The sequence below is a fragment of the Oncorhynchus clarkii genome, chromosome 7 (genome assembly GCF_045791955.1).
Source record: "Oncorhynchus clarkii lewisi isolate Uvic-CL-2024 chromosome 7, UVic_Ocla_1.0, whole genome shotgun sequence".
Classification (NCBI taxonomy): domain Eukaryota; kingdom Metazoa; phylum Chordata; class Actinopteri; order Salmoniformes; family Salmonidae; genus Oncorhynchus; species Oncorhynchus clarkii.
Window position 1 is genome coordinate 22,112,325 of NC_092153.1, and position 26,973 is coordinate 22,139,297.

Sequence of the window (26,973 nt, forward strand, 5' to 3'; positions counted from 1 at the left end):
ATGATCCAGAAAAAGATTGGGAGAATGTCATATGGTCAGATGAAACCAAAATATAACTTTTTGGTAAAAACTCAACTCGTCGTGTTTGGAGGACAAAGAATGCTGAGTTGCATGCAAAGAACACCATACCTACTGTGAAGCATGGGGGTGGAAACATCATGCTTTGGGGCTGTTTTTCTGTAAAGGGACCAGGACGACTGATCCGTGTAAAGGAAAGAATGAATGGGGCCATGTATCGTGAAATTTTGAGTGAAAACCTCCATCCATCAGCAAGGGCATTGAAGATTAAACGTGGATGGGTCTTTCAGCATGACAATGATCCCAAACACACCGCCCGGGCAACGAAGGAGTGGCTTCGTAAGAAGCATTTCAAGGTCCTGGAGTGGCCTAGCCAGTCTCCAGATCTCAACCCCATAGAAAATCTTTGGAGGGAGTTGAAAGTCTGTGTTGCCCAGCAACAGCCCCAAAACATCACTGCTCTGGAGGAGATCTGCATGGAGGAATGGGCCAAAATACCAGCAACAGTGTGTGAAAACCTTGTGAAGACTTACAGAAAACGTTTGACCTCTGTCATTGCCAACAAAGGGTATATAACAAAGTATTGAGATAAACTTTTGTTATTGACCAAATACTTATTTTCCACCATAATTTGTAAATAAATTCATTACAAATCCTACAATGTGATTTTCTGGATTTGTTTTCTCATTTTGTCTGTCATAGATGAAGTGTACCTATGATGAAAATTACAGGCCTCTCTCATCTTTTTAAGTGGGAGAACTTGCACAATTGGTGGCTGACTAAATACTTTTTTTGCCCCACTGTATCAGTCAATCACGGCAAACTAGGTTTCCTCTTGACATCCAACTTTTAGTTACAAACCACAGGATTTAAAATAGAAGGGAACGGCGAGATGAGGATCTACTTTTGCTTGCTTTCTTGTTGGCTAGCCAGCTAGCTAAGTTAATCTCGATAGCTAAAGTTAGCATGCTAGTTTACGGCTTCTAAACAGCCAGCAGGCCAACTCTTACAAACTACAAAATTTGAAATAGAAGTGACTGGCTAGATAGTTGTTATATAGGCTTTGTCCTGTTTGTTAACACCAGCTGCTTGTGCACCCTCCTGAGCCTGTCTCCCTTAGACTCCTTCTCCCCACCAGGGGAGGGGGGGGGGGGGGTAAGCTGCTAGACCAATCACAGAAAGACCTGTCCTGGCCAAGGAGGAGGATGTCATTCTCCAAGCATATGAGCAAACAGAAGATTAAGCTTTTAAAATATTGATTTTCTCTGGACAGTTACTTTAATGCAAACAGAGCAGCTCCCTAGCATTGTGTTAGCATCATTGCTATTACGCTATTTTCTATAAAATCATCATAATGCCACTTTTTTCTTTTAATACATTTCTGTCGCATTTTTGAAAAGTATTGTATTGTCAATATAATTGCTTTGTGTATAAAATAAGAAATGACTTAATGCAGTGAACTTGGCAGCAAATAGTGTTTGAAATAAAGACAACTATATACAACATCTACCTATGTTACCATTTATTATATTTCTCATTTATAGGTCTTTTCTCATTTTCTACATGTATGATTTTTGTTTATCTGGTTTGTTTTATTCCATTTTTTCCTCATGCTTTATAGCGAGAGCTCATGCATTAGGGCCCTTATTCTAGAGACTACAGTGGACTGGGCACATCAATCAAACAGTGCATGAACCATTACAGGACGGCAAAAGACCCGGTCAAAGTTCACAGTCAACGCTCACAACTTGGTCAGAGAAAGCAAACATAGGTAGAGCAGACCCCCTCATAACACCCAAAGGTTGGGACGGAGTGATCAAAAGTTCTTCACAATGGTTAACCAGCCATTCACTACTTATGCAATTCAAGTTATTATTATTTTTTTTAAACAACACAAGCTGCGCTTGGTCCCCTTTCAAAAAACTGCAATTGCCTTGATTCTTGTGGATTCTTACAACTCTTTTTAAAATAAACAAATAAGAAAACATGCCAAATGCGGATGAGAAGTGTGACAGAAGGGGGAAAATGACAAAATGGGCTTATTCACGAGAGTAGTCCGATTCCAATGAGTACACTAGGATAAAGTACTGTACATTAACATTTCCGAGCCTGTTAGAAATACATTTTGGGTATATATATTTTTTTTTGGTAACATGTTAATTGTTAAAAATGACACAGAACAGGTCAAAAATGATCTACAGTTTCATACTTTTAAATTGCTACATTAACACAGGGATCCATTTCAATTCATTTCAAAATAAATAGTCCAAAGAGATGACATTGAGCAGTATAAAACACAGTAATCAAAATGAAGTGACCAGCAACTTTGCACAAACAAATATTACACATTAAAGGAACAAAAAGCTAATAGAAATCATCTTTGGTGAGGTAAGAAGGCTTATGATGACATACAAGGTACATTAGCTCAAGTCACCTCAACACTCATGGCTAAATATAAGCTCAAATAATTTCAGTCGTTTTTTTTAATCAAGCTCTCAACAAATGGCACATGATGATAGCAAAATGTTGTCTGTGTGTTCAAATAAAAAGCAGTACATAAAGTCCACTGTATCTGTCTGGCAACCACAAGAGTGTGAGCCATCCTGCAAGAATATATTTCCATAGAAATGTACCTTTCAAAGGCCAAATTGTACCTTAGTATAATTTCTGTCATTCACTGTAAAGGGAAACATGAATCAAATCTTTTTTCAGAAGTTAATTAGGCCTACCTCAGATAGACTTAGATAAAAACATGTCGTTATCAGTATAGAAAGCATTCTCGAACAAATTTTCGGAAAATCAAAAAGCACACGTATCTATCACTATTCAAGAACAAACAAACATATCGTCCTCAGACAGTGCAATGCTTTATATCTCACAGCAGAAACAAGACTGCACATGAAAAGTGTAAGAGAGGACATCCGCCTTCAAGACAAGAGGGAACGGGCACAACACTAATACTTAGGAAGAAGACAGCAAAATAGTCATTGTTATGACCACTACTGGGAGGTGAGCTTGAAAGCCTTCTATATATTTGGCATAAACATACAGTGAGTGTAGACAAGGTTTGTCTGTAGATAGCCAACTGATTTCAGTTGATTTTTGCATGTACTGATTTATAAAAATGTATCAACAAAATCTGTTTAAAAAATCCCAGGTTTCCAGTTGTACAGCTGTCATATGTCACGTGTTAGGTTACTAGTGTTATGGAATAAACATCACTAAACTAACAAAACATCAACAACAGTCATTTGGTTGACGCGGAAAACAAGCCTTTACAGTGAGTCATTGAGAAAAACAAATCAGACAAAATTCAAGCAAATTCAATGTCTCACTGTCAAAAGTGGAGTGATCAGGAGAGGGAGCGAGGGTTGGGTGAGCATCATCCAAAACACAGAACAAATCAAGTCTAAACAGCTGGTAGGAGAAGTATCTTCATCTGAGCCTCCCTCTTCCTCCCGTGACAACAACCATACACATTTTAGAACAACATAGTCATTCTATTTCTATTTTTAAAAATCCACTCAGGACTGGAGTGAGAACTGGTCCTGTTCGATAGGCTTCTTGACCCAGGCTCCCAGTCCTGCCTTGTGGAATTCCTTGGTCAGAGTCTGCTTGGCAGCATGGTACTCCATCGCTGCCTGTTTGGCGTCATGGTACAAGCTGGGTTTGGCACCTTTGATTCGCAGAGTCTGTGAAAGCTAAAAGGCAGGAAGAGAGAGGTTTTAATTGGACAAGAATAAAACATGGTAAGAAGTGATTCAACAATCAAGTGAACAAACACAATGTCAAACCTTTTAAATTGAGTTCTTGGAACATAATAAGTCTCAACTACTCAGCCACGCATAGCAACAGGCACCTGAGAGTATAGTCGTGGCCAAAAGTTTTGAGAATGACACATATTAATTTTCACAAAGTCTGCTGCCTCAGTTTGTAGGATGGCAATTTGCATATACTCCAAAATGTTATGAAGAGTGATCAGATGAATTGCAATTAATTGCTAAGTCCCTCTTTGCCATGCAAATGAACTGAATCCCCCAAAAACATTTCCACTGCACTCTAGCCCTGCCACAAAAGGACCAGCTGACATCATGTCAGTGTTTCTCTCGTTAACACAGGTGTGAGTGTTGACGAGAACAAGGCTGGAGATCACTCTGTCATGCTGATTGAGTTTGAAGACTGGAAGCTTCAAAAGGAGGGTGGTGCTTGGAATCATTGTTCTTCCTTTGTCAACCATGGTTACCTAAAAGGAAACACGTGCCGTCATCATTGCTTTGCACAAAAAGGGCTTCACATGCAAGGATATTGCTGCCAGTAAGATTGCACCTAAATCAACCATTTATCGGATCATCAAGAAATTAAAGGAGAGCGGTTTAATTGTTGTGAAGAAGGCTTCAGGGCGCCCAAGAAAGTCCAGCAAGCACCAGGACCGTCTCCTAAAGTTGATTCAGCTGCGGGATCGGGGCACCACCAGTACAGAGCTTGCTCAGGAATGGCAGCAGGCAGGTGTGAGTGCATCTGCACGCATAGTGAGGCGAAGACTTTTGGAGGATGGCCTGGTGTCAAGAAGGGCAGCAAAGAAGCCACTTCTCTCCAGGAAAAACATCAGGGACAGACTGATATTCTGCAAAGGTACAGGGATTGGACTGCTGGGGACTGGGGTAAAGTAATTTTCTCTGATGAATCCCCTTTCCGATTGTTTGGGGCATCCGGAAAAAAGCTTGTCCGGAGAAGACAAGGTGAGCGCTACCATCAGTCCTGTGTCAAATTCTGACAAACTCCAAGCATTGATTATGCAAGAATGGGCTGTCATCAGTCAGGATGTGGCCCAGAAGTTAATTGACAGCATGCCAGGGCAGATTGCAGAGGTCTTGAAAAAGAAGGGTCAACACTGCAAATATTGATTCTTTGCATCAACTTCATGTAATTGTTAATAAAAGCCGTTGACACTTATGAAATGCTTGTAATTATACTTCAGTATTCCATAGTAACATCTGACAAAAATATCTAAAGACACTGAAGCAGCAAACTTTGTGAAAATTAATATTTGTGTCATTCTCAAAACTTTTGGCCACGACTGTATCCTACCTTGCAGTATAGGCGCACCCAGCGGCTGTAGAGGGCGTGCTTGCAGAGCCTCGAGGGCCGTCCCAAGTCGTCCTTGCCTGTCATGGCGTTGATAACCTCTAACCCCTGGTCTCCCACAGCCCAGTTCACACTGAAGTTAGGCGCTTTACCCGGTTGCCGTGCTTCTGCGTTGCTTATTCCTGCAGGGAAGAGAAAGTGACATAAAAAGATTCCTTTGTGAGATATACAGTACCAGTCACACGTTTTGAAACACCAACCCATTCAAGGGTTTTTCTTAAATTTGACTATTTTCTACATTGTAGAATAATAGTGAAGACATCAAAACTATGAAATAACACACATGGAATTATGTAGTAATTTTATATTTGCGATTCTTCAAAGTAGCCACATTTTGCCTTTGATGACAGCTTTGTACACTCTTGACAGTCTCTCAACCAGCTTCATGAGGTAGTCACCTGGAATGCATTTCAATTAACAGGTGTGACTTGTTCACAGTTATTTTGTAGAATTTATTTCCTTCTTAATGTGTTTGAGCCAATCAGTTGTGTTGTGACAAAGCAGGGGTTGTATACAGAAGATAGCCCTATTTGGTAAAAGACCAAGTCCATATTATGGAAAGAACAGCTTAAATAAGCAAAGAGAAACGACAGTCCATCAATACTTTAAGACATGAAGGTCAGTCAATAGAGAACATTTCAAGAACTTTGAAAGTTTCTTCAAGTGCAGTTGCAAAAACCATCAAGCGCTATGATGAAACTGGCTCTCATGAGGACCGCCACAGCAATTGAAGACCCAGAGTTACCTCTGCTGCAGAGGATACGTTCATTAGAGTTACCAGCCTCAGAAATTGCAGTCCACATAAATGCTTCACAGAGTTCAAGTAACAGACACATCTCAACATCAACTGTTCAGAGGAGACTGTGTGAATCAAGGCCTTCATGGTCAAATTGCTGCAAAGAAACCACTACTAAAGGAGAAGAGACTTGCTTGGGCCAAGAAACACAAAAGCAATGGACAGTAGAAAGGTGGAAATCTGTCCTTTAGTCTGATGAGTCCAAATTTGAGATTTTTGTTTACAACTGCCATGTCTTTGTGAGACACAGAGTAGTTGAGCGGATGATCTCCACATGTGTAGTTCCCACAATGAACCATGGAGGAGATGTGATGGTGCTTTTCTGGTGACACTGTCAATTATTTATTTAGAATTCAAGGCAGACTTAACCAGCAGGGCTACCACAGCATTCTGCAGCGATACGCCATCCCATCTGGTTTGCGCTTAGTGGGACTATCATTTGTTTTTCAACAGGACAATGACCCAACACACCTCCAGGCAGTGTGAGGGCTATATGATCCCATATGTGTTATTTCACAGTTTTGATGTCTTCACTATTATTCTACAATGTAGAAAATAGTACACATAAAGAAAAACCCTTGACTGAGTAGGTGTGTCCAAAACATTTGACTGGTACTGTATGTGGTCAGGACAATCCAGGGGCTGTTGTCTGACGTAAACTAAGTAGGGGCAGGATGTAGGACGGGTAAGACCACAGCCAGACAGACCCCTTACCGCTCAGAAGTGGCCGGTTGAGGTTGAACGTCTGAGGCAGGTCCTCAATGTCAGCGATCCTCTGGTACATGGCTCTGGAGAGGTGGTCTGCGTGGTACAAGCTTCCCAGGATAATGCTGGAGAAGTAGATGGGCTCTGTGAAGTAACACATCAGAGAGCCCTGGATCCCTACTACGTTCCACCTGAGAGAAGGGCGGCAGTGAGAGGTGGTGTTCAAAGGGAGGCGCTGCTTTTGAGTCACATTACCTTTTTGAGTCTCACCACCTCAAAGCACAGACATTTCTGAGTGCACGATACGGATAAGAACCAAGTCCACTTTTAAAAAATTAAAAAATCTCGGCATTTTGGATTTTACCCTGAACATTTCAAATCAATCTGAACGCAGAGGTTGAATTTGAAAATGTCTTCTTGTGCCCTGTTTTTCTCTCCCTAATAATGCAACTTGGGTTGAAGAAAATAATATGTAATAATATATAGCCTCTCAGTTGGACATTTCCTATTTTTCGAACACTAAGCTCCACTTTTAGTGATGAAGGGTGTTTTATTGCCTGGAGTCAGATGCTATTCAAATGATTCTGATTGGTGCATTCCTCAGGCTAGCTACCCTCTCTCAAGTCCCAATCACTTTGCCAACAGAGCAGTGCTACAGGTGTGATTATGGTAGAGCCATGATTAGCCCTTTGATTAATCTCCACGGAAATGGCATCCCTGCTGGGAGTGCCCTAGGAACTGTAACAGCTGCTCAAACTGCAGGTGTGTAATCATGAACAATATTGTTGATTTAGATTGTTTCTTCGAGGCTTGTTCTCTGGGCTTATTCTGTTCGTGTGACATGCTCAAGCTAAAGCCGCTGCGGCTATCGCTGACTCGTGAAAAGTCAGACGACGTTCACAATAATGGCATAAATGGTAGATTTACATTGTTGGTGTTTTTATGAATATCACATTTAAATCGTCATTCCATGAAAATGACTGGACTCCTTCTGTATGGTGATAGTTTGACTGGTTGCTAAACTGTAAACATAGTAACAAGGAGTGGTGTCCAAGACAGATACAGACCTGGCGATCTTGTCACTGCAGGACATGGTGAGCAGCCGCTCTCCCTGCAGTACCCCGTCCCAGGTCTGGATAGTGTTACTGACTTTCACAGGGATGGTCCCCTCCCCAGACTCTATCTTGGTCCTCAGCTGACCACGAGCTTTCCTGTTAGGGTGCCTGTCTCCCTGATCTGTGGATGACATGGAAAGGAAATAAGCCTTAAAAATGGCGAAGAAGAAGCATTTTTTAAATGAAGACGAAGAAGAGCCGCCTAGGGAGATGTCTCACCCTCGAAGGCAGCCTCGTGGGGTGAGAAGATGCGTGCATCTCCGCAGGGCGACGTGCTGATGTACAGGTGGAACTGCACGTTGTCCTTCAGACGGAAGCCCCGCTTGTTCTCGCACCTCGTGAACATCGACTTCTGCTGCTCCTCTCTGTTGTTACTATGGCAGACAGGCAGACAGATGGACAGACAGACAGGTGTGTGGTAAGAAAAGGTTAACCCGTCTCTCTACATTGGCATTTGTTTCTTCTGGTAAAATGTCACTTTTTGAGTGTTGTTGATCAGTCAGTTTCTACTAACCCAGTCTCCGTGGTTACAGTGACTTACCTGAGGAAGTGTTCCAGCTGTGCGTACAGGTACCTAAGGAGGGAACGACGAGCAATGATCTCAGCATGGCAGTCGTTCAAAGCCAGGCCGCGGTCACTCATGTACTCGCCGTTTATACACTTGGTCCCCGTGGTAACACAGATCACTTGTGCCTCCTTGACATCGGTGCCTGGGTGGGATGTGTGGATTGTGAGACAAAAAATGGTTTACAATGGTACATAAACGACATAGTCTACTGAATACAGTATATCACATTTTTTACATGATATATAAATGTTTCATGATGAAGTGATAAAATCAACTAGGAAACGTGAAGTGATACCTATTCCACAATGTAAAATACACAAACATATTTTGTGATTAGTCTCCAATGAAACCCCCAGTTGTGATCCATGCAGCATCAGTGGGGCTCTCTCAATTCGACAGAGAATCAGAGATTAACAATCAAGTTAAATTAAAAGTTCCTTTTGGGGGGGGGGGGGGGTAAAATAAAGTTATTCTAACAGTACCTGTTGTCATGACAACGCCTGCTAGGACTTTCCGTCGTGCGTGAGGGGATGTGAAGTTATCCGTCAGCTCACTGAACTTGTCAACTACCAGACCGGACACAGCATCAGCTAGAACCTGAAATAACCACCAAGCAGAGCATGAGATACATCAGAAGAAAAACCCAGGCCTTAAACCAGAGACTAAACCCAGACAGAATCGAAGGCAATACACAGAGAAGGGGAGGGAGGAGAGGGGAAAGTTCCTGGGGAAGTATTAACGTTATGATGATCACTTTTTCCGGCTTCATCATATTAGCTCTGATCGATGATCAATTGAAAATCTAACCAAAACCTCCACGTGAAGGTTTACATTAGAAATCACAGAGGCAATGACAATCCAGGGTACCCCTAAGAGACACTGCTTTCTCAAACTGAAGCTCAGGTAACAGAACTGGAAGACAGGTTCGCGCAGTATAATAGATTCGAGGTGCCTACTTCTTCAGGGATCAAACATACCTACTGCAGGTAAAAGGGTTTAGATAGGGATGAGTGACAGACAAGACACCGGGGAGCTTAAACGCTGCATCGCAAATCATCCGTCCGCTTCATTGACTGATCTGTTCTAAAAACAGGCCAACGGAGCAGGCAGCTTGTCTGATCAATAGGTATGTTTGAATAGCATTCGGGAGCTGATGTTAATTAAGATTACAGTTTAATTGACCTTGCCTCGTCAGTCGTTATCTCAGGCAGGAGGGATTAGGGGCACGGGATTAAGTGACGTGTAAATAGATTTGAGTGTACACAATGCAACGTGGAACGTTCAAGGCTGTAATGCACCACTGTCTCAAAGCCTCGTCTCCTTTTCAATTAAGCCCTGTCAGAGGCTTATAATGAGCTGGTTAAACCATTAAGTCAATTAAACTGAGAATAGTTAATAGGAAGTGAACAGTGGATACTGCCTGCAATGAAGGATGAACCAAACTGACATATCTGACCATTGCTCTCTTATTTCATGGGGCTAAACCACCCAGATAGAGTTAAGACGAGTCTCTGCATACTACTACAATTGTTCTACTGCTCCACAAGATTTTCGATGGGGAGAGGGGGTTTGTCCTGCGTTATGAGTTTACTATGTGCTATTCTGTGCCTTATATTCAAAGTAAAGCTTTTCAAATAACCATATGAAACAAGCATGTCATCCAACAGTCACCGAGTGAACGTGTTGTGGGCAGTAGTAGTTCTTACCTGTGGCAGGTGCAGTTGCAGGCCCTCTCTGGGTATGGGCTGTCTGGACGGTGTCTGGTCCAGTTGCATGTTAAAGAGGGCAGAGAGAGCAGCTTGTGCCGCACGGGCCTTGGCCAGCTTCTTATTGCGGCCTGAGCCTTGGAACGTCTGCGTGTCCACCACCACGGACATGGCAAAGTTCTTGGCGTGGCTCTCTCCACTCTCTGACACAAAGTCGTACTTCAGCCCGGGTCGTAGTTCGTTGAGGATCATGACAGGGTTCTTGGCAATAGCGGGGGAGACGAAGGCCGGGACGGAGGAGGTGGGTGGTAGGCCTAACGAGGACTGACTCAGGGCGGTAGCACCTGAGTTCCCTAGCAGGGGGTATGCTACTAGTCCCAGGGAGCTGAAGGAGCCATTGGTACCGTTAGAACCCAGGTAGAAGGACTCCTCCGGAGGGGCCGGGGTCTCAAACCCATTAAACAACATGTCCGGGAAGTCAGCCTGGTCGGAGGTAAAGTCTGTGTTGACCGTTAGCGTCCGACCCATTGCCATGTGCGCCTCGGAGGCGTTGGGGAACTGAACGAACGACCGCAGAGCCTTCTCAGCTGAGTTGAGCTTAGCCTTCTTCTTGGTGGGGCCGGAGCCCTCGAACAGCTGCCCATTGACCTCGACAGTCATGACGAACACGGGCGCGTGGACCGGACCGGTCTGAGACAGCAGCTTGTACTGCAGTCCAGGCTTGATTTCATTCAGCTGCATCAGGGCATTTTTGGGCAGAATGGGCCCGGGCATTTTCTTACGCTTCTTGGGCCTGTACTTGTTATTGTGATGCCCGTTATTACCCTCTTCTAAGGGACGCTTTCTGCCCCCTCCACACCCTGCACTGCCCCCATTAGGGAGGTGAGCTGCCCCCTCACCCCCCAACCCCTCCTTGGTGGAGGAGCCCACGTTGTCCAGGTTGCGGTTTTCCTTAACGTCGGTGCTGCTGGAACCTGCGGTGCCCAGAAAGAGTAACTTACAACGCCTTCGTTGCAGGATCTTGTAAATGTAAAATTTATAGATTCCTTTATCTCTCTTTGTAACTGGACAAGTGATGTGTGTTCCTTTGTATGTTAGATTTGCAAAGAGTTATACGTAGTCCTTATAGAAAACACTATGTTAAATACACAGTAATATTAGTATCACCACAAAACCTTCAATACAATCAAAGGGGGGGACTGAATAACACTTGATGAAAGGACTGACTTCTGGGGAAAATCTTTAGATTTGATTTATTCGTGTATTTTTCAGAATAAGCACTACCAAAGACCTAGGCAGTGTAAATACAAAAGTAACCCCACCAAAATGTCTAAACATTTCAGTGTTGTCATCTGGCTCCTGATTATCTACTCATCTGTGTTATTAAAGAACTGGCTCTCAAAACTTCTAGAAACGTCCTGTGAAGGGCTGCATGACCAATTTAACTGTAAGGCTTGTATTAATCATGGTATCAATAAATTAGGTGTAGCTGTGTTTGAGGGAACACATATCGCCACGTCCTGATTATAAAGCTGATGGAACTTGGTGTAAATTTTCATTTATAACATCCTCCAGCAAAAGCTCGATAGGTTACTCCTTTCGGCGCTCAGGGATAAAATACATCCTTGGACAAAATGCAGGAGCAGAGAAGGTAGTAGCGACAAGAGGCTTGGAAAGAAGAGGGACAACATAAGGATATCGCCACCTCCCCAAAATGGAGACAAACAAACAAGTGTTTTCTGGGATTTTCATGCTCCACCGCAGTCAAAAACGTATTTGAATAACCATTTTATTTTCATTATAATTTAGCTCTGGACCAAGCTGTATATCATCATTTTCTAAAACAAAAGTGTACAGAGTATATAGCGGTAAAGAAAATAACAAGCATGCAGGAGAAAATATAAACAGTGTAAAAAACACAATGCTGCTAGCGCCCAGCGTAACAGGAGTGGAGTTGTGATTACAACCCTGTTGGGAAAGAGAGATTATTGAACAACAGAGCGTTGTGATTGACCATGCCATGACAACACTGTCCGTCCCCAACCATGCTCAGTTCTGACACACACACACACACACACACACACACACACACACACACACACACACACACACACACACACACACACAACACACACACACACACACACACACACACACACACACACACACACACACACACACACACACACCAGAAAGCCCTTGAGTAACCTTGGCAATGTATGCCCGTCGGCCTGCCAACAACCCTCCCTGTGTGCTGTGCAGCGAGGAAGTCCCTGACCGACACAGTAATCCAAGTGAGCTCCCGTCTGGGTTGGGTTTGGTGTAACAGAGAAGCAGGAGGATTAGGGCTGTCCTAACACATAACATGTCCTAACATCATAACTGTCAAGTGTGTAATGGGATCTATGTGCTGGTCCTGGGGCAAAGCACTGCCAGCCAAAGCAATGCGCTGAATAAATTCAACATCTGCTCCATACTGTGGGCATAGATACATACAGCCCCTCTCTCTCTCTCTGTACCTTGAGCTTGGAATTTTTTGTTGTTGTTGTTGCCAAACCCTGTATTTTGACTGTAGAAAGAGAATCTTTCCTCAATAACCCTCCCAGGTTTGTTGCAGCCAGTTTAAGGCTGAACTATAACTGCTCTCAGAACCTAGAGGAGGGTACTCTGTGGGGTTTTAGAAGCTTTGAGAAGAGGAGCAGGGGGTCAAGCTTAGAATCCGTCTCTTAAAATGGTCTGAAATAACACAGGAGATATCCCCTCATCTCCCCCTGAATGGGAGATTAAACTCTGATCCTACCCTCCTGAGCCAGGAAACACAGTCTGATGACACTTTCTCAAGGTCAATCCGACACAAACAAATCAGGGAGAGGAGATTTAATACATTATAGGCCTACAATTCTGGATTCCGTTCCCAATAATGTTGTGTTATTGCTAACAGTATTCAATTTGAAAGCATATAACCAAGTAAATAGTTTTGCACTACTAGGGATATTACATTATAAGTGTCTAAAAGCACTTCACTAGCATAACAGCTAGTGGGGGGGGGGGCGGGGGGGGACTCACTCATGCGCTCTTCTTCATCTCCCTCCATGGTGAAGAACCTTGGCTGGTTACGGGGCTGCTTCACACCAGCTCGACCTGTAGGACAGACAGAGCATTCGGAAAGTATTCAGACCAATTGACTTTTTGTTCCACATTTTGTTACGTTCCAGACTTATTCTAAAATGGATTGAATTGTTTTTTTCCCCCTCATCAATCTACACACAATATCCCATAATGACATAGCAAAAACAGGTTTTTCGATTTTTTTTTGGACAATTTATTAAAAATAAAAACTGAAATATCACATTAACATAAGTATTCAGACCCTTTACTCAGTACTTTGTTGAAGCAGCTTTGGCAGCGATTACGGCCTTGAGTCTTCTTGGGTATGACGCTACAAGTTTGGCACACCTGTATATTGGAGTTTCTCCCATTCTTCACTTCAGATCCACTCAAGCTATGTCAGCTCAACCCAATTGAGATGGTTTGGGATGAGTTGGACCGCAGAGCGAAGGAAAAGCAGCCAACAAGTGCTCAGCATACTCCTTCAAGACTGTTGGAAAAGCATTCCTCATGAAGCTGGTTGAGAGAATGCCAAGAGTGTGCAAAGCTGTCATCAAGGCAAAGGGTGGTGGCTACTTTGAAGAATCTGAAATCTCAAATATATTTGGATGTTTAAAAAAAAATAATATATATTTATAAAAAAGTTTTTACCTTTATTTAACCAGGTAGACCAGTTGAGAACAAGTTCTCATTTACAACTGCGACCTGGCCAAGATGAAGCAAAGCAAAGAGTTTAACCCTTTTTTGGTTACTACATAATTCCATACGTGTTATTTCATCGTTTTGATATCTATACAATTATACTATGTAGAAAATAGTAAAAATAAAGAAAAATCCTGGAATGAGTTGGTGTGTCCAAACTTTTGACTGGTACTGTACATATTCAGCATCTGGACTAATCCTGTCCATGCCGACAGACCATATAGGTCTGGGCAGTCTTTTGTGACTTTAATATCTGTCCCATTATCCCTCGGTTTCAACTAGCTCAGCGTTTCCCATACTGAAATCAAATCAATTAAATCACGCTTGGTGTGGTTGTAGACGTGGTTGTAATAAACAGAGCATTTTCTGTTTTCTTCCTACAAATGTGGTTCTATCTTTGAAACCGTTTAAGCTTGGAAATAGTATGACCCCCGTCACTGAAAGACAAGACTTTCAGAACAAGTATGTGTCTTCTGTTTCCCTCTACAAGCCGTACAAGGACTCAGAATGGACAAGACCAGACACCGAATCAGACAGGGGGGGGGGGGAAAGAATGGTGCATTCTTTCCTACACAGAAGATCATACAAAAGTATGGCATGACGACCTTCTGAACTTTTCAATACCTTCCTGATGCATTTCAGTCGCTTGAAACTATACTTCCTTCAGATTGAAATACTGTCAAAAGTACTGTCAGGCAGATTTGTAATAAACTGCCATAGCCCAAATATTTTTTTTAAAGTCAACATTAGTCGTTGACTACATAACTTGGTGGGGCCGCAACAACATTTTGATATGAAAATGGGGTCGTGGGTCAAAAAAGTTTGGGAACCCCTGAGCTAGCACTTCTGGAAAATGCTGCAGTTCACGCACTCTACAGTACAGTAGTCTATGTGGTTCATTTGAGAATACACAGGAAGTCTACAGAAATATAATACCTCAATTATATTTCCCCAGACAGCCATGAAAAAAAAAAAACCCTGTCCATGTTAAACATACAGTATCAATGCTGCAGCATATAAGATTGCAACACACTGATGGAAATGGAGTGTCGGATGTCTGAAAATAACCTACCGAGCGTAAAGTTAAGTGTAACCAGAACAAATGGGCATGACGGTGACAGCAACTGTAGGAAGCAACGGGCTGAGCGATATACCCTTGCCACCGGGAGGAAACTACCTGTTCATGGTGTTAAGCTCCGATACTATATCAACCCACAAACAGACAGAGCGAAAAGTCAGGGAGAGAGGGAGAGAGGGAGAGAGGGAGAGAGGGAGCAGAAAGGACAGAGAGTAAATCGATATAATAATTGTAAAACAGAAAAACAGCCTCAAGCTAATCTTTCTCCACTGTTCCATTTTGCACAGGGCATTTCTCCAGCCAATCAACCCTACAGTCACAGAGCACTAAGGAAGCTGTTGCATGTATTCATTTGCCTGCGGAAACCATATAATTAACTAGTGATTGAATCAACAGTTTATACATCAGTCAATACGAGCTGTATTTGTATCGGGCATACTGTCGTTTTCCCAATACTCATCTCCACAATCTATCTTGACCAAAGCCAAGAAATGTGGAAAGATAGTAGTTTGTGCTCTCTATTCCTCCCTGTGGGATTAAATAGGGTGTTAGATGTGTATTCTGCCCCCCCCCCCCCCCCCCCCAATGGTCTGCGGTGTGGCGATAACAACACAGCACCTCTGTACAGGGAAGAGTAGTCGACAGAATGAGATGCAGTAACTTCATAGGAACACTGAGGGGATAAACCAATTGCATTGGCGTGTTACAGAAACTCTCAGTGTTTTCCGCACAGTTATTTTTCAGAAGAGAGGGGAGAGACCCTTGAAGGACTATGGTAAATAGGGGGGGGGGGGGGGAATAAATGACTGAGGGTTTCAAATAGAAACAATAATATTTTGATATAAATACTTCACATAGACCGGGACAGTATAATTGGTGTCCTCTCTCTCTCAAAAGCAACCAATTGCAAAGTCCTCCCGCAGACGAGAGAAAAGGGAGGGAGTTGAATGGAGATGATCTGTGATTGCCGCAGAAGCATTTCTTTGGTGCCGTTTGCTTTGAAGCGGATGCATTTGATAAGCATTCCCACAGAAAAGCAGCCTGCTGAATCTATCCAATCAGGCCAGCCACTACAGGCAGAGTGATTGAGGAATACAAAAATCCATATCACTTCCGTAATGACACTTTCAAGAAGGAGAGGGTGCTGACACCACTAGATATAGAATACAAAATGTCAAACTGAAAAGTTTTTGCTTTTTAACAACTTTTCTCATCCAATGACAATGAGAAAAGACAATACTATTTGGGAGCAAACGGCAAGTTTGTTGTTGTAGTCAACATGAAAGCAGAGGAGATAATAGTAGATAATAGAAACCATTCATTTAGACAGCGCTTCTGCAACTGCCACCTTATTGAGTCGAAGCTATTAAATGACATCGCTCACATTTCTTCCTATACCCCTTTTGCCTCCCCCTTCCTGACTTCCTGTCAGAGAGCCATCACCTCCCTTGCATCCCCCCCCAGTCGTAAACTGTAGCTCTCACCGTGAGACAGCAGCGCTCGCATTCCAGGACGATAAGAGACGCAACGCTGCTGTTATTCACGTTAGGTTAATCCTCAAACTGTCACTCTACATGTCATCCACCGTGCAGGAAATTAAATAATTAATGAATTACCAGATAATTATCAACGCTGCTTTCTGGGCTGAAACTATTGTTGACGGGCTGGTTTTTACTGCAACACTCTTGGCTACGGATCAGGGACCTTGCTCTCCTGGATGTGGGGGGGGGGGGGGGGGGGGGTGTGACTGAACGGTCACTTCCTGGAGAGTGGCCTTGTGGATAAATCGCTGGCATTTCCATGACAGGGGTCAGAGGTCAAGGGACAGGAAGTGTCATATTTGCATCACTGAAGATTAATGGAGGTCTGGGTTAAGTTACAGTCTTACTCATTACTTTGTCTAAATGTCATCTTTGTTTGGTTTGCTCTCACTTTCAAGTGGACAAATACTAAATGAAGTACCAGGTCTATGATGGTTCATATTGCCTTGGCCCTGCATGAACAGATCCGTTTAGCTGAGTGATGAAGCATGTGTCGGTGCCAAAATGAGCTCTCACTGAACCAAGGTGTCTGTAGCTAGTGATATCCAACCTTGCTATAATGGTATCATCTATCCAGACCCCTTACAGCCACCCAGCTGCACCAAGTCATATTCCACTAACATGGTGCTGGAGGCAACTGCGTGGCTGTTGGCTCAACATGTGTCAGAGTCATAATGGCCAGGCGCAGGGAGCCAGATGGGTATTAAAGAAAGGGTAGCGGCCGTAGCTGCCATAGCCTCCAGTACAGGTTTCATTAGGAATATAAACTCAGCAAAAAAAGAAACGTCCTCTCACTGTCATACAAATATGTGTAAATATTTCCACAGACACAGTTCCACAGACATGTGATTAACTGAAATTGAATAATGTGTCCCTGAACAGGGAGGGGGGTCAAAATCAATGAAGATCTGTGAAGTTATTTGGATTTTTACTAATTATCTTTGAAAGACAGGGTCCTAAAAAAGGGACGCTTCTTTTTTTTTGTTGAGTAGCTCTTTGTCAGCACCATGGACAGCGCTAGTGCTGCACAGCTCTCAGCACAGCAGGCCACTGAATTGGCCAGAACCATAGCAGTAAGCACATGGTGTGGTAATGTGCCTGTTGCTATATTTCCCCTAGGCCACATACATAGCTGTAGTCTACTAGGCGCCATAGCTGAGCTAATATTCCATGTAGAGGAACAACAACAACCAGAATGAGCAGGGTGGTCAATGCACATTCCAGGAAAGGAAATCAGCAGGATATGAATGCCGCTCTTAGTGCTAGGAGCTGGTGGACAGGGCTGAGAAGAGGGTCTTCACCTTCCTTTCTTTGACACATATGGTATTGCACAGTGCTACATACAGAGTGCTTTTGTTAACCATATGCCTACTAATATTCTTTATGGCAGTCAACTTTCCCAGGGGTTTTTCTACCAGCCTGGTTTTAGACAGTCTTTGGAGGAGGACACACAAGATTTATACACACAACAGTGAATGGTGCACATCATAGTAAGTAAATCACATAAGTGAACCAAGTAGAACCAAGAAAGCCTTGTTGTTAAGCTGCTTTGGTTGTACGAAGATCAGAGCCGGCTTTTGTGTTAACCAACCCAGCCTCTCTCTCAGCCTGAACAGTGTAATCTCGTCTCTCCGCGTGACAAGAAGTGGCCTTGTACCCCCGCCGCCACTCAACTCCTTCCTCCCGAACATTAGCGCTGACAATGTTATCAGGCCGCCGAGCCCTGGCGCCTTTGCTGGAAACGCCGGCTGCTTGCTTTGTGTGCTGGATTGACGGAGACCGAGGCTTTAGGTTGCCATTCGCTCACCAAGATAATGGGCGACAGAAATTAGCTGGGGCGGAATGAGAAAATGTCAACAAAAGTAGTTATCTGTGAGTGAGTTTGTGTACACACGTTTGAAGAAAAGGGAAGTAGGGAGATAGACGTCAAGGATTTGGAGTGGCATTCTGTTCACTGTCAAAGCTCACAGATATCAACACTGGATTGTATCCACAGCCTGCGTAGCCTCTGTTAGCCATTCATGTTTAAAAGGTTTCACATTTAAAAACATGATTGAGGTTTTCTCGTTAGAACTTTCGCTAGCATGAGTTTACAAGGATATGCAGCATCAACACATTTGAGCTTGTTGTTAATCACAGTCACTCTCCCCAAGTTATCAATGTTGGGAATCTTAGGACTATGAATATCAACCCGCGATCTTAGCAAATCAATGAGAGCACCCTATTTCATCCTAAGGACCAACGTGTGAAAGCCATAAAGGATTTCCAAAGCCATATTTACATTGCTGGTCCACCATCAAAAATATGTGATTCTGCAGTACCGTATCTATGGCAGCGTATGCTGTCTGTGTGGTGTAGACATGTGTTTAATAGGGAATCCAGGAGAGTCTGGAGCTGTATGTCTGATACATAGATCTGTCTGAAGCCTGTCATTCACATCCTATAGAGAAACAGACAGTATCTCACACAGCCTGGAACCCAGAGACCAACAACTAGTTAACAATGTCTCCCGATGTCATTCGCCTTCAAAGAATGCGCACTCCTGTCTCAGACATGCATAGACATTCACGCACCACCGCACACAGGTACACAGGCGGAACATATCCTGCAAATCTTGTCATGTACTCATAGTATACTGTACAGTACACACAAGCAGGCTTGCACGTGAGCACACGCACATGCTATGAAATGGCAGGACCGTATTAAAAGTTGATTAAAGTAGCATAAAACTAGACAACATGAGCACCCTACATACCTTCTGTCATTGCTTTGCTGATGACACCTATGAAAATAAGAGAAAATCAGAATATTATTATTATGGAAATATAAAAATGATTTCCCATCAAATCTAAGGTGTTGTCCCCTGATATGATAGGATAAACCCATTCCACACTTTCTGGTGATGAAAAAGAACCATTCGAATTTTTGGGGAGAGAAAATGTGGAAATATGAAATGTAATGTTATGATGTGCATTTACGGTGAAGTTCACCACAATATGTATTTCACCACCTGGTACCGTGCTCTCAATCAGCAGTCGCCCATCACCAACCCTTGTCAAGAGCTGGTAATACCCTCAATAAACCACCGACTCAAATCCCATCAGAGAGGAAAACAATGCTGAACTCATGATGATGATGACGGGAGACACCAGCCAGAGGTGTCAGCGCTAACCAGACAACCCATGAGGAGACATTGATCAACGGAAGTTGGGGAAAGTTCTGGTTCTTGAAGTGGAATAGCACTATAGCTGGAGGGGTATTCTGAAACCAACTATCAGAGCCACCCCTCAGCGGTCTAACGCAGATGGGTCGATCCACTGGGTTTGGGCGGACTTGGGAGAAATAAGGTGTTGGTGCCTTCCAGTACAAAAAGCTTCCTTGAACATTGGCGGCAGCAGTGGCGGCGTATATTTCTCTCACACCCTCCATTTTCTCACCGTGAAATATCATTTTTTAGGCACGCTGGACAGGACCCTCGACCAGGCCCCAGGTGTGACTTATCAATGTGCCGTGGAGAGGTGATGAGATGGTGGAAGGGAGACAGAGGCAAGTGAGAGCTGAAAGGAACGGACAGAGGGAGCACTCTGTTTTTTTTATTTTTTTTATTTAACTAGGCAAGTCAGTTATGAACAAATTCTTATTTACAATGACGGCCTACCCCGGCCAAACCCTAACGACGCTGGGCCAATCGTGCGCCGCCCTAAGGTCTCCCAATCACAGCCGGTTGTATTACAGCCTGGAATTGAACCAGGGTCTGTAGTGACGCCTCTAGCACTGAGATGCAGTGCCTTAGAATGCTGCGCCACTCGGGAGCTGTCTGTACCTCACTACTTTTTATTTGCCTTCCTATAACTGGTTGTTAGAGACAATCCAAACATAAGCTGTATCAAACTAGAAGACCAAACCTCCACCCAAATCATCAGAGTACCTAGTGTACGTAATACCTCATTGGTTATAAAACGAATCACAATAAACTACCAGATCGAGAGGGAACTGAGCAGTAGGCTAGTTCATAGCTTTTCCTTTTATTTTCTTCATCAGCAATAGTGTACAAACTGAGGGAGCTAAATGAAGATTTAACAACGACATTCAAATCCCACAATTATTGACCTTAAAATGCAATCGGGTAAATCATATTGGAACATAATATTGCCTTGAACACCAAGTCCATTTGAAGAATTTTTACCAAGCAAATTCAACCAAACCTTATTGGTTGACCTTTTTCAGTTTGTCAGTTACAAATGGTATGGCTATTAGCCTGAAAGTCCCAATGGAAAAAATCACTGAACTGTTGCAGTAGTCGATGGAAATGTGACATTTAGGGCGAAATCACTTGAAAATCTCAAATGAAGAAAGTATACCTATCAAAACCTTGAAATGGGCTGATACTGAATTGCAATAAATCAAAAAGCATTACAGTATATATCAATCTGTCTGATATACAGTACCAGACAAAAGTTATTTTGACTATTTTCTACATTGTAGAATAATAGTGAAGATGTCAAAACTATGAAATAACACATGTGGAATCATGTAGTAACCAAAAACAAATTCTTCAAGATTCTTCAAAGTAGCCAACCTTTGCCTTCATAACAGCTTTGCACACTCTTGGCATTCTCTCAAGCAGCTTCATGAGGTAGTCACCTGGAATGCATTTTAGATTTTTTCCCCCCCAACGTTCTTAGTAAGGGTGAGTCCAGTCCATTTTATTGTAAATGCTAGCCCTGGGTAATATAGGTCAGTGCTGCCATTGCTGCCATTGCTGCACAGCTAATAACATCTCCCCTGGTCTTCAAGGACATTATGTGGCTGCAGTCCCTTTACCATTTTCCCCAAAGGAACCAATGCAATCTTTATGATGGCGCAGTGGGCGTCAGGGACGCTGTACATATTCCACACACTAATCAGTGTCACTTAAACGGGCTAGGGTCAGGGGTCAGCCCACCTGTGGGTCTTCTCCAACGGAAGCGAAGTCTCCAGATCTACGCTGATGACAGCCTGGCATTCATACACAGTATTCGGTCATCTCTCTCTCTCTCTCTAACTCACCCACGCAGGCACAAACGTACACTATTCTATCACCTCTCAGAGTTCCCTCTGCGGGGCTAGGCAGTGCAGAGGGGCCTGTCACTGTCATGCTCAAGGGTAAACCAGGTATAAGGCTTATCTCTCCCAGCCTCTGGTCTGCAGGTATGATGAGGACAAAGGCAGAACACACAATCATTATCACAAGTGTATATTATTTGATCTTTCTGGGAGTACCACGTTAGACTGGAAGCCAATATTCCTGTTAAATTCTTCTAGCCGCCCCGAGTCCTGAACCCACCCACCCAAGCAGCCCCTCTTCCTTCCTATACAGCTGGCTGACAGCCAGTCGGATCAAATCCATTTAACGCCATCACAGGTTGCCCTTTGGTCCCTGGCCTCCAGTGCTGAAAATTGCTACTGTGCAAATGCCCTTCATGTAACGGTCCAACTGTGTCACATGTAGTCAGCTACCTTCATAGACTCAGGCAGGTGATTTTGTACTCTCTCCCCACACCGTACATTGAGGAGGCACACCATTTTTTTAGGTGCTCAGCAGGTAGGTAGGTATACGACAGATGAGAGATTCCAGGTTCCTAGCTCTGCCTAGCTCTGCCTTAGCCCTCTTCCCATCCCCAGCCATTCTCTCCGCACCACTACCCCCGTAGCTCACAACAGATGACTATCGCTGTCTTCCCCCGCTGCCGCTGCCGTCAAGGCCGGGCCAGGTGCTCCTCTATCTCTGGGTGAGAAGGGAGGGAATGGAGAGAGAGGGGAAGGGGAAGATGTTGAATTTCATACCTCACGGCTCCTGATTTAACCAGGTCTGGAGGTAACGTTGACAGACAGGCCGACTAGCCAGGAGAGGGGTGAGGAGGGGGATGGGGAGGCAGTGGTGGCCCCTGTTTGAGAGGGTCAGCTGGATGTCACATTATAGTTAGCGGTGTAGTGGAGGGTAAACACAGGTATACCCATTTATTTTTCAGTGGGCATTGTGTATGCTCACTTCTTAATCCCCATGATGCGTATCAAAGTAGTGTAGCGGAGGTATACGCCGTATCAATTAACAAGGCTGATGGAGCAGATCAGAAGGTTTAGCTTAAAATGTTGATAAACTATTATTGCTTCACATTTTCAGCACAGCAATGTGCACACGGCAGTAGGCTTACGCAGAAATGTTCCTAAACGCAATTGGCAGAAAACACATATTCTAAAATGCAAGTGGTTTCATGGACAGAGATGGAAATATCAATTAGAAATGTAGATAGAAGGTAGATCTAAAGATGCAACAACGATCATGGGTCGCTAATATGTCTAGGGTAATGCCTGCTAGACAATGAAAGGAAGTGTAAAGAAAACGAATAGAACAGGAGAATGCAAATGAGGAAGTCTTTATAAAAAAGAATTGCGTCCACATTTCGACGGTGGGATTTTGGCTATTGGCTACTTTCACGCAAGGTAAAACGTCTTTATAAAATAACATGAAGTAAAACGTCCAGGTTTCAAACAATTAAGGAACAGGAAAAACAGCGACGCTAACCGTCTTCTGGTCGATGAGAATGGTTTCCTAAAAACCGGCTCAATTAAATGTCAACTACAAAGTAGACTATGCATACCTGGCAGAATGATATCATGATTATTTGCATTAATCCAGTGGCCAATTGTTTTGCAAACTCTATCTCATGTGCAACAGTGTTTTCGCTAACCAAACAGTGCTAGGTGCCTGCACACTTCAATTAAAGGGTAACTGCACAAAAAATAATTCTACATTTCATAGACCTCAAAGGTCCTCCTGATGTGGTTTAAGCATTGGTGTGGACTTTGAACATCCGATTGTGTTGTTTTTCTATTAAAAAAGTGTGAAACCTGTGCAATTTCTGACTTAACAGCCTCGTTTATCTATTTCAATAGTAGACCTACTATTAGCCTACTTGCAAAGTACAGCTTGGGTTGGCCTGACTGTTAGAGACCAATATGGGATTTATCCATTTAGGTCATTTAGTGTATGTCACCGTTTCTTACACAATTTTTCACACTTTCCTTCGCTGGGTGGGCCGAAATATTTTTTTTGTGTGTTCAACATTGGGCTATACCCACTTCCTCCAGGCACCGCTACACCACTGATTATAGTGGCGGTGGTACCAAATCCAAAATACAACATATGTTCATTAAATCATATACCTAGAACAACCTAGAACGGAACGCAGCTATCTTAGGGCTCACTGGAGACCAGAAGTATCTGGATACAGCAGAGCCACTTATCAAGTATCACTATCAACCCCCCACCTATCAGAGAAGAGGATACTGTTAGGTCTGACAGAGATTCATGGCGTACGGCTCAGGCAGGCTAGACAGACACATCCCTCAGCGTCATCGGGCCGCCGGGTACGTCTCGCAGAGCAGCCGTGTACGCCTCACAGTGCAAATCCATCCGTTTACCTTGTCTGGAGTTCACTTTCCTACCCCAGTAGATTAAACTCACACTTCACCTCACCTCGCAGCACACCAGTTAGCATGAAGGTACAGCGGAAATTATGGTATGTATAACTTCCCAGTGTGCAGGGTGTAAACAGTGGGAAAAAATCTTCACAATACTTTTGAACTATTTACCTTGGATTACAGCTAAATTCATGTATTTTATACTCGGGGCAGAATGAGACAAGTAATTGCTGTGTTGCCTTTCGAGTGTTTCCCGAAGACAGGGAATCCGCATTCAAATATTATGTGAGGGTTGGACTGAGTAAGCTTCAGAGTTATTTAGCCATTGAAATATTAGCAGCCATTGACAATCATGTCTAAACCCAACGGAGCGAGAATATTACAAAAATGACTTCAGCAGGCAGCACGGCACATTACAGATAATGCTCGGAGAGACTACAATATCTCCAGTCCCAAATATACTTACTAAATGTTCCACTACAATAGATTTGATTTACTCAATCAGTCACGGGAGGCTGTTTTATGCCAGAATATTAAACGTGTCTAATAATTAAAAGCTTCTGCTGAACTTCCCCTTTAATTAATCCATGTGATTCATATGCCAAGGTGGCAGCTCATTGTTTACCTCTTGACAGACTATTATTGCAACAATGTAATAATCCCTACTGGCGTCCTTCCTCATAATGCATCAACAGATTACGTCGCTCTGAGGCTTCCGACCAAGCACTTCAAGAAATCATTGGAAGACTGGGGCAAACTAGATTCATCTTGTTTCTTATAAAGTTAGACATTGTCTACAGCGCTCGGCCAGCATGTAGCCCTGAGCAAGGCAGTTGACCCACTGTTCCCCGGGCGCCGAAGACGTGGATGTCGATTAAGGCAGCCCCCCCCACCTCTCTGATTCAGAGATGAGGAAGACACATTTCAGTTGAAGGCATTCAGTTGTACAACTGACTAGGTATCCCCCTTTCCCTTTCCCTTTCCTAAAAAAACTGAAATGAGTTACCTCTGGTTCTTTCAGACATTCCTATGGGGAAAATGAATGGAGAAAGAGTGGGGGTTTGGGATAAACGCCAAAAACAAGGTCTGAAGGTTAACACAGGCTTAGGAGATCTTTTTGTTTTGTTCTATGAGATAATATCAGTCAGTTAACGTGGCCTTTATAAATTATGAAGCCTTTATGTTCTTTGCATGCTTTAAAAAAAAAAAGACATAAATGCTTAAAAATTCACAAAAAGTGACGTTCGCTGATGAAGATTATCTCATAGAACAAAATATATGCGATCTCAGCCTGTGTTTACCATAGACCTTAAATCCTAAAAAAAAAACATTAATTTGCCCATAGACTTTGACCAATGACGCATGGCGGAGAGACGCTATTGCTATTTCTCTCTATACCTTCCAGACTCTATATAGGGGGGAAAACTGAAGAAACAAGTGTACATATTCCATCCACTTCAGGAATATCATTAGATTTTTTTGTTATTTTTTTAAATAAATCAACATATCAGATCATTTTTTTTTAACTTAACCATCACATTCCTAAGCTCCTTTCAGATTCCCCTTTCTCTAGTAGAACTTTGGATCTCAAAGACTGTGTACGACGGAGACACGTTACAGTATGCAAAGAGACCAAACAGCCTATCACCATGCTGTATCCACGCTCCAGAGATTAAAGCCCAGGAGTGGAAGGAGGGTTTATGCTTTTCGCATGGACACCTCTCAGAATTGAAACTCCTATCTGCTCGCCTTGCAATAGACTACCGGTTCCCCCCATCGTTGCAGAAAGTTAATTTGAAAGTTAATATATCTGCCTATTGCCATCACCCAAAGCAACGGGCGCGGAACTGAGCCTGTATCCTGTCATAGAAAATGACAGAACACATCATGCGTACGGTATATAGTGTGTGTGAAGTCTGAGTGGCACTGACAGTACGCTTCAGAGTTAAATGTATGATAACTATAGCTCTGTTTAAAGGGTGAAAACTCTTGGAAGATTACATGTGATATTAACACAGTTCTTGATCCTTCGAACACAAATACGACATCACAAATACATGTTTCGGTGGGAAAAAAAGTAACACGATTCTACTACAAATACAGGTTTGCCTCAAAAAACTTTGAACATGCTTTTGAAGCACACAGCAGTGTGCATTTCTATACATGAATTATCATATTGTTATCCCAAACTCAATGACACATATCTGAAAACTGCCTGCATCATTCTCAGAGACAACATACGCAGTATTTTGGTCACAACTCTGTAACCAAATATACAAGCACACCAGAGCAATCCTTGCATTAGTCAATCAACCAATCCATCAATGTTAAGTACAGTGACAACAAAAAAACACAGACCTACAGATACACACACAAGCCCACAAGAGCACTCCCCTCCACACACACACACAAAGCCTATCCCTCCGAGCCATCCTGGAGCGGAGTACCTTTGCGCTCGGAGCGTTTCTTGCGTCTCCTCTTGAACCTCCTCCGGATCAAGCAGTAATAGGCCCCCGCGGCCCCCATGGCCTGGGAGCCATCCAGAAACAGAGCCATGCCAAACAGGGCTGCCCTGTTGCCCCGAGGCAGTCCTTTTGCCCCCTAGGCTGCCCTGTTGCCCCTAGGCTCTCTTTAGCCTGGAGAGTCTAGGAGGCACTGCACTTCCCCTCCCTCTCTCACTCTGCTAAATACTGTACAGGCACCAGGCGCAGACCCTCCCTCCGCCTGTCTGTCGTTCACACCCTCAGATGTCATGAGCTTTGCCAGCCGGTACTTTTATATGAATGACATAAAACGAACAAACGTCACTCCAGTGGTAGCCAATCTCGCCCTCTCCTTACGGACCCTCGTGATCTGAGGAGACACATGTCACAGTCACATACACACACACACACACACACACACACACACACACACACACACACACACACACACACACACACACACACACCTGGCCCCATCCAATGACGCTCACCTTCAGATGGCCAACAAATGCCATCTAAGAAACAGAAACATATCGATTCATAC

The 26,973-nt window shown here is 43.4% G+C and overlaps 1 protein-coding gene across 2 annotated transcripts in view; it reads right to left on the reverse strand.

Moving 5' to 3' along the window:
- Positions 1 to 1,523: 1,523 nt before the first annotated feature.
- LOC139413064 (double-stranded RNA-specific editase 1-like) overlaps positions 1,524 to 26,973 on the reverse strand; it is a 70,276-nt gene continuing 44,826 nt past the window's right edge. The window contains exons 4-13 of one of the 2 annotated variants that reach the window (XM_071160092.1): positions 19,238 to 19,264; positions 13,120 to 13,194; positions 10,054 to 11,027; positions 8,830 to 8,944; positions 8,321 to 8,489; positions 7,999 to 8,153; positions 7,732 to 7,900; positions 6,674 to 6,855; positions 5,107 to 5,285; positions 1,524 to 3,719 (exon numbers count right to left, since the gene is read on the reverse strand). In XM_071160092.1, the coding sequence (XP_071016193.1) occupies positions 3,543 to 3,719; positions 5,107 to 5,285; positions 6,674 to 6,855; positions 7,732 to 7,900; positions 7,999 to 8,153; positions 8,321 to 8,489; positions 8,830 to 8,944; positions 10,054 to 11,027; positions 13,120 to 13,194; positions 19,238 to 19,247 (2,205 nt within the window). In that variant the 5' untranslated portion in view covers positions 19,248 to 19,264 and the 3' untranslated portion in view covers positions 1,524 to 3,542. The remainder of the gene's footprint in view (positions 3,720 to 5,106; positions 5,286 to 6,673; positions 6,856 to 7,731; positions 7,901 to 7,998; positions 8,154 to 8,320; positions 8,490 to 8,829; positions 8,945 to 10,053; positions 11,028 to 13,119; positions 13,195 to 19,237; positions 19,265 to 26,973) is intronic. The other variant, XM_071160093.1, reaches the window with a different exon arrangement.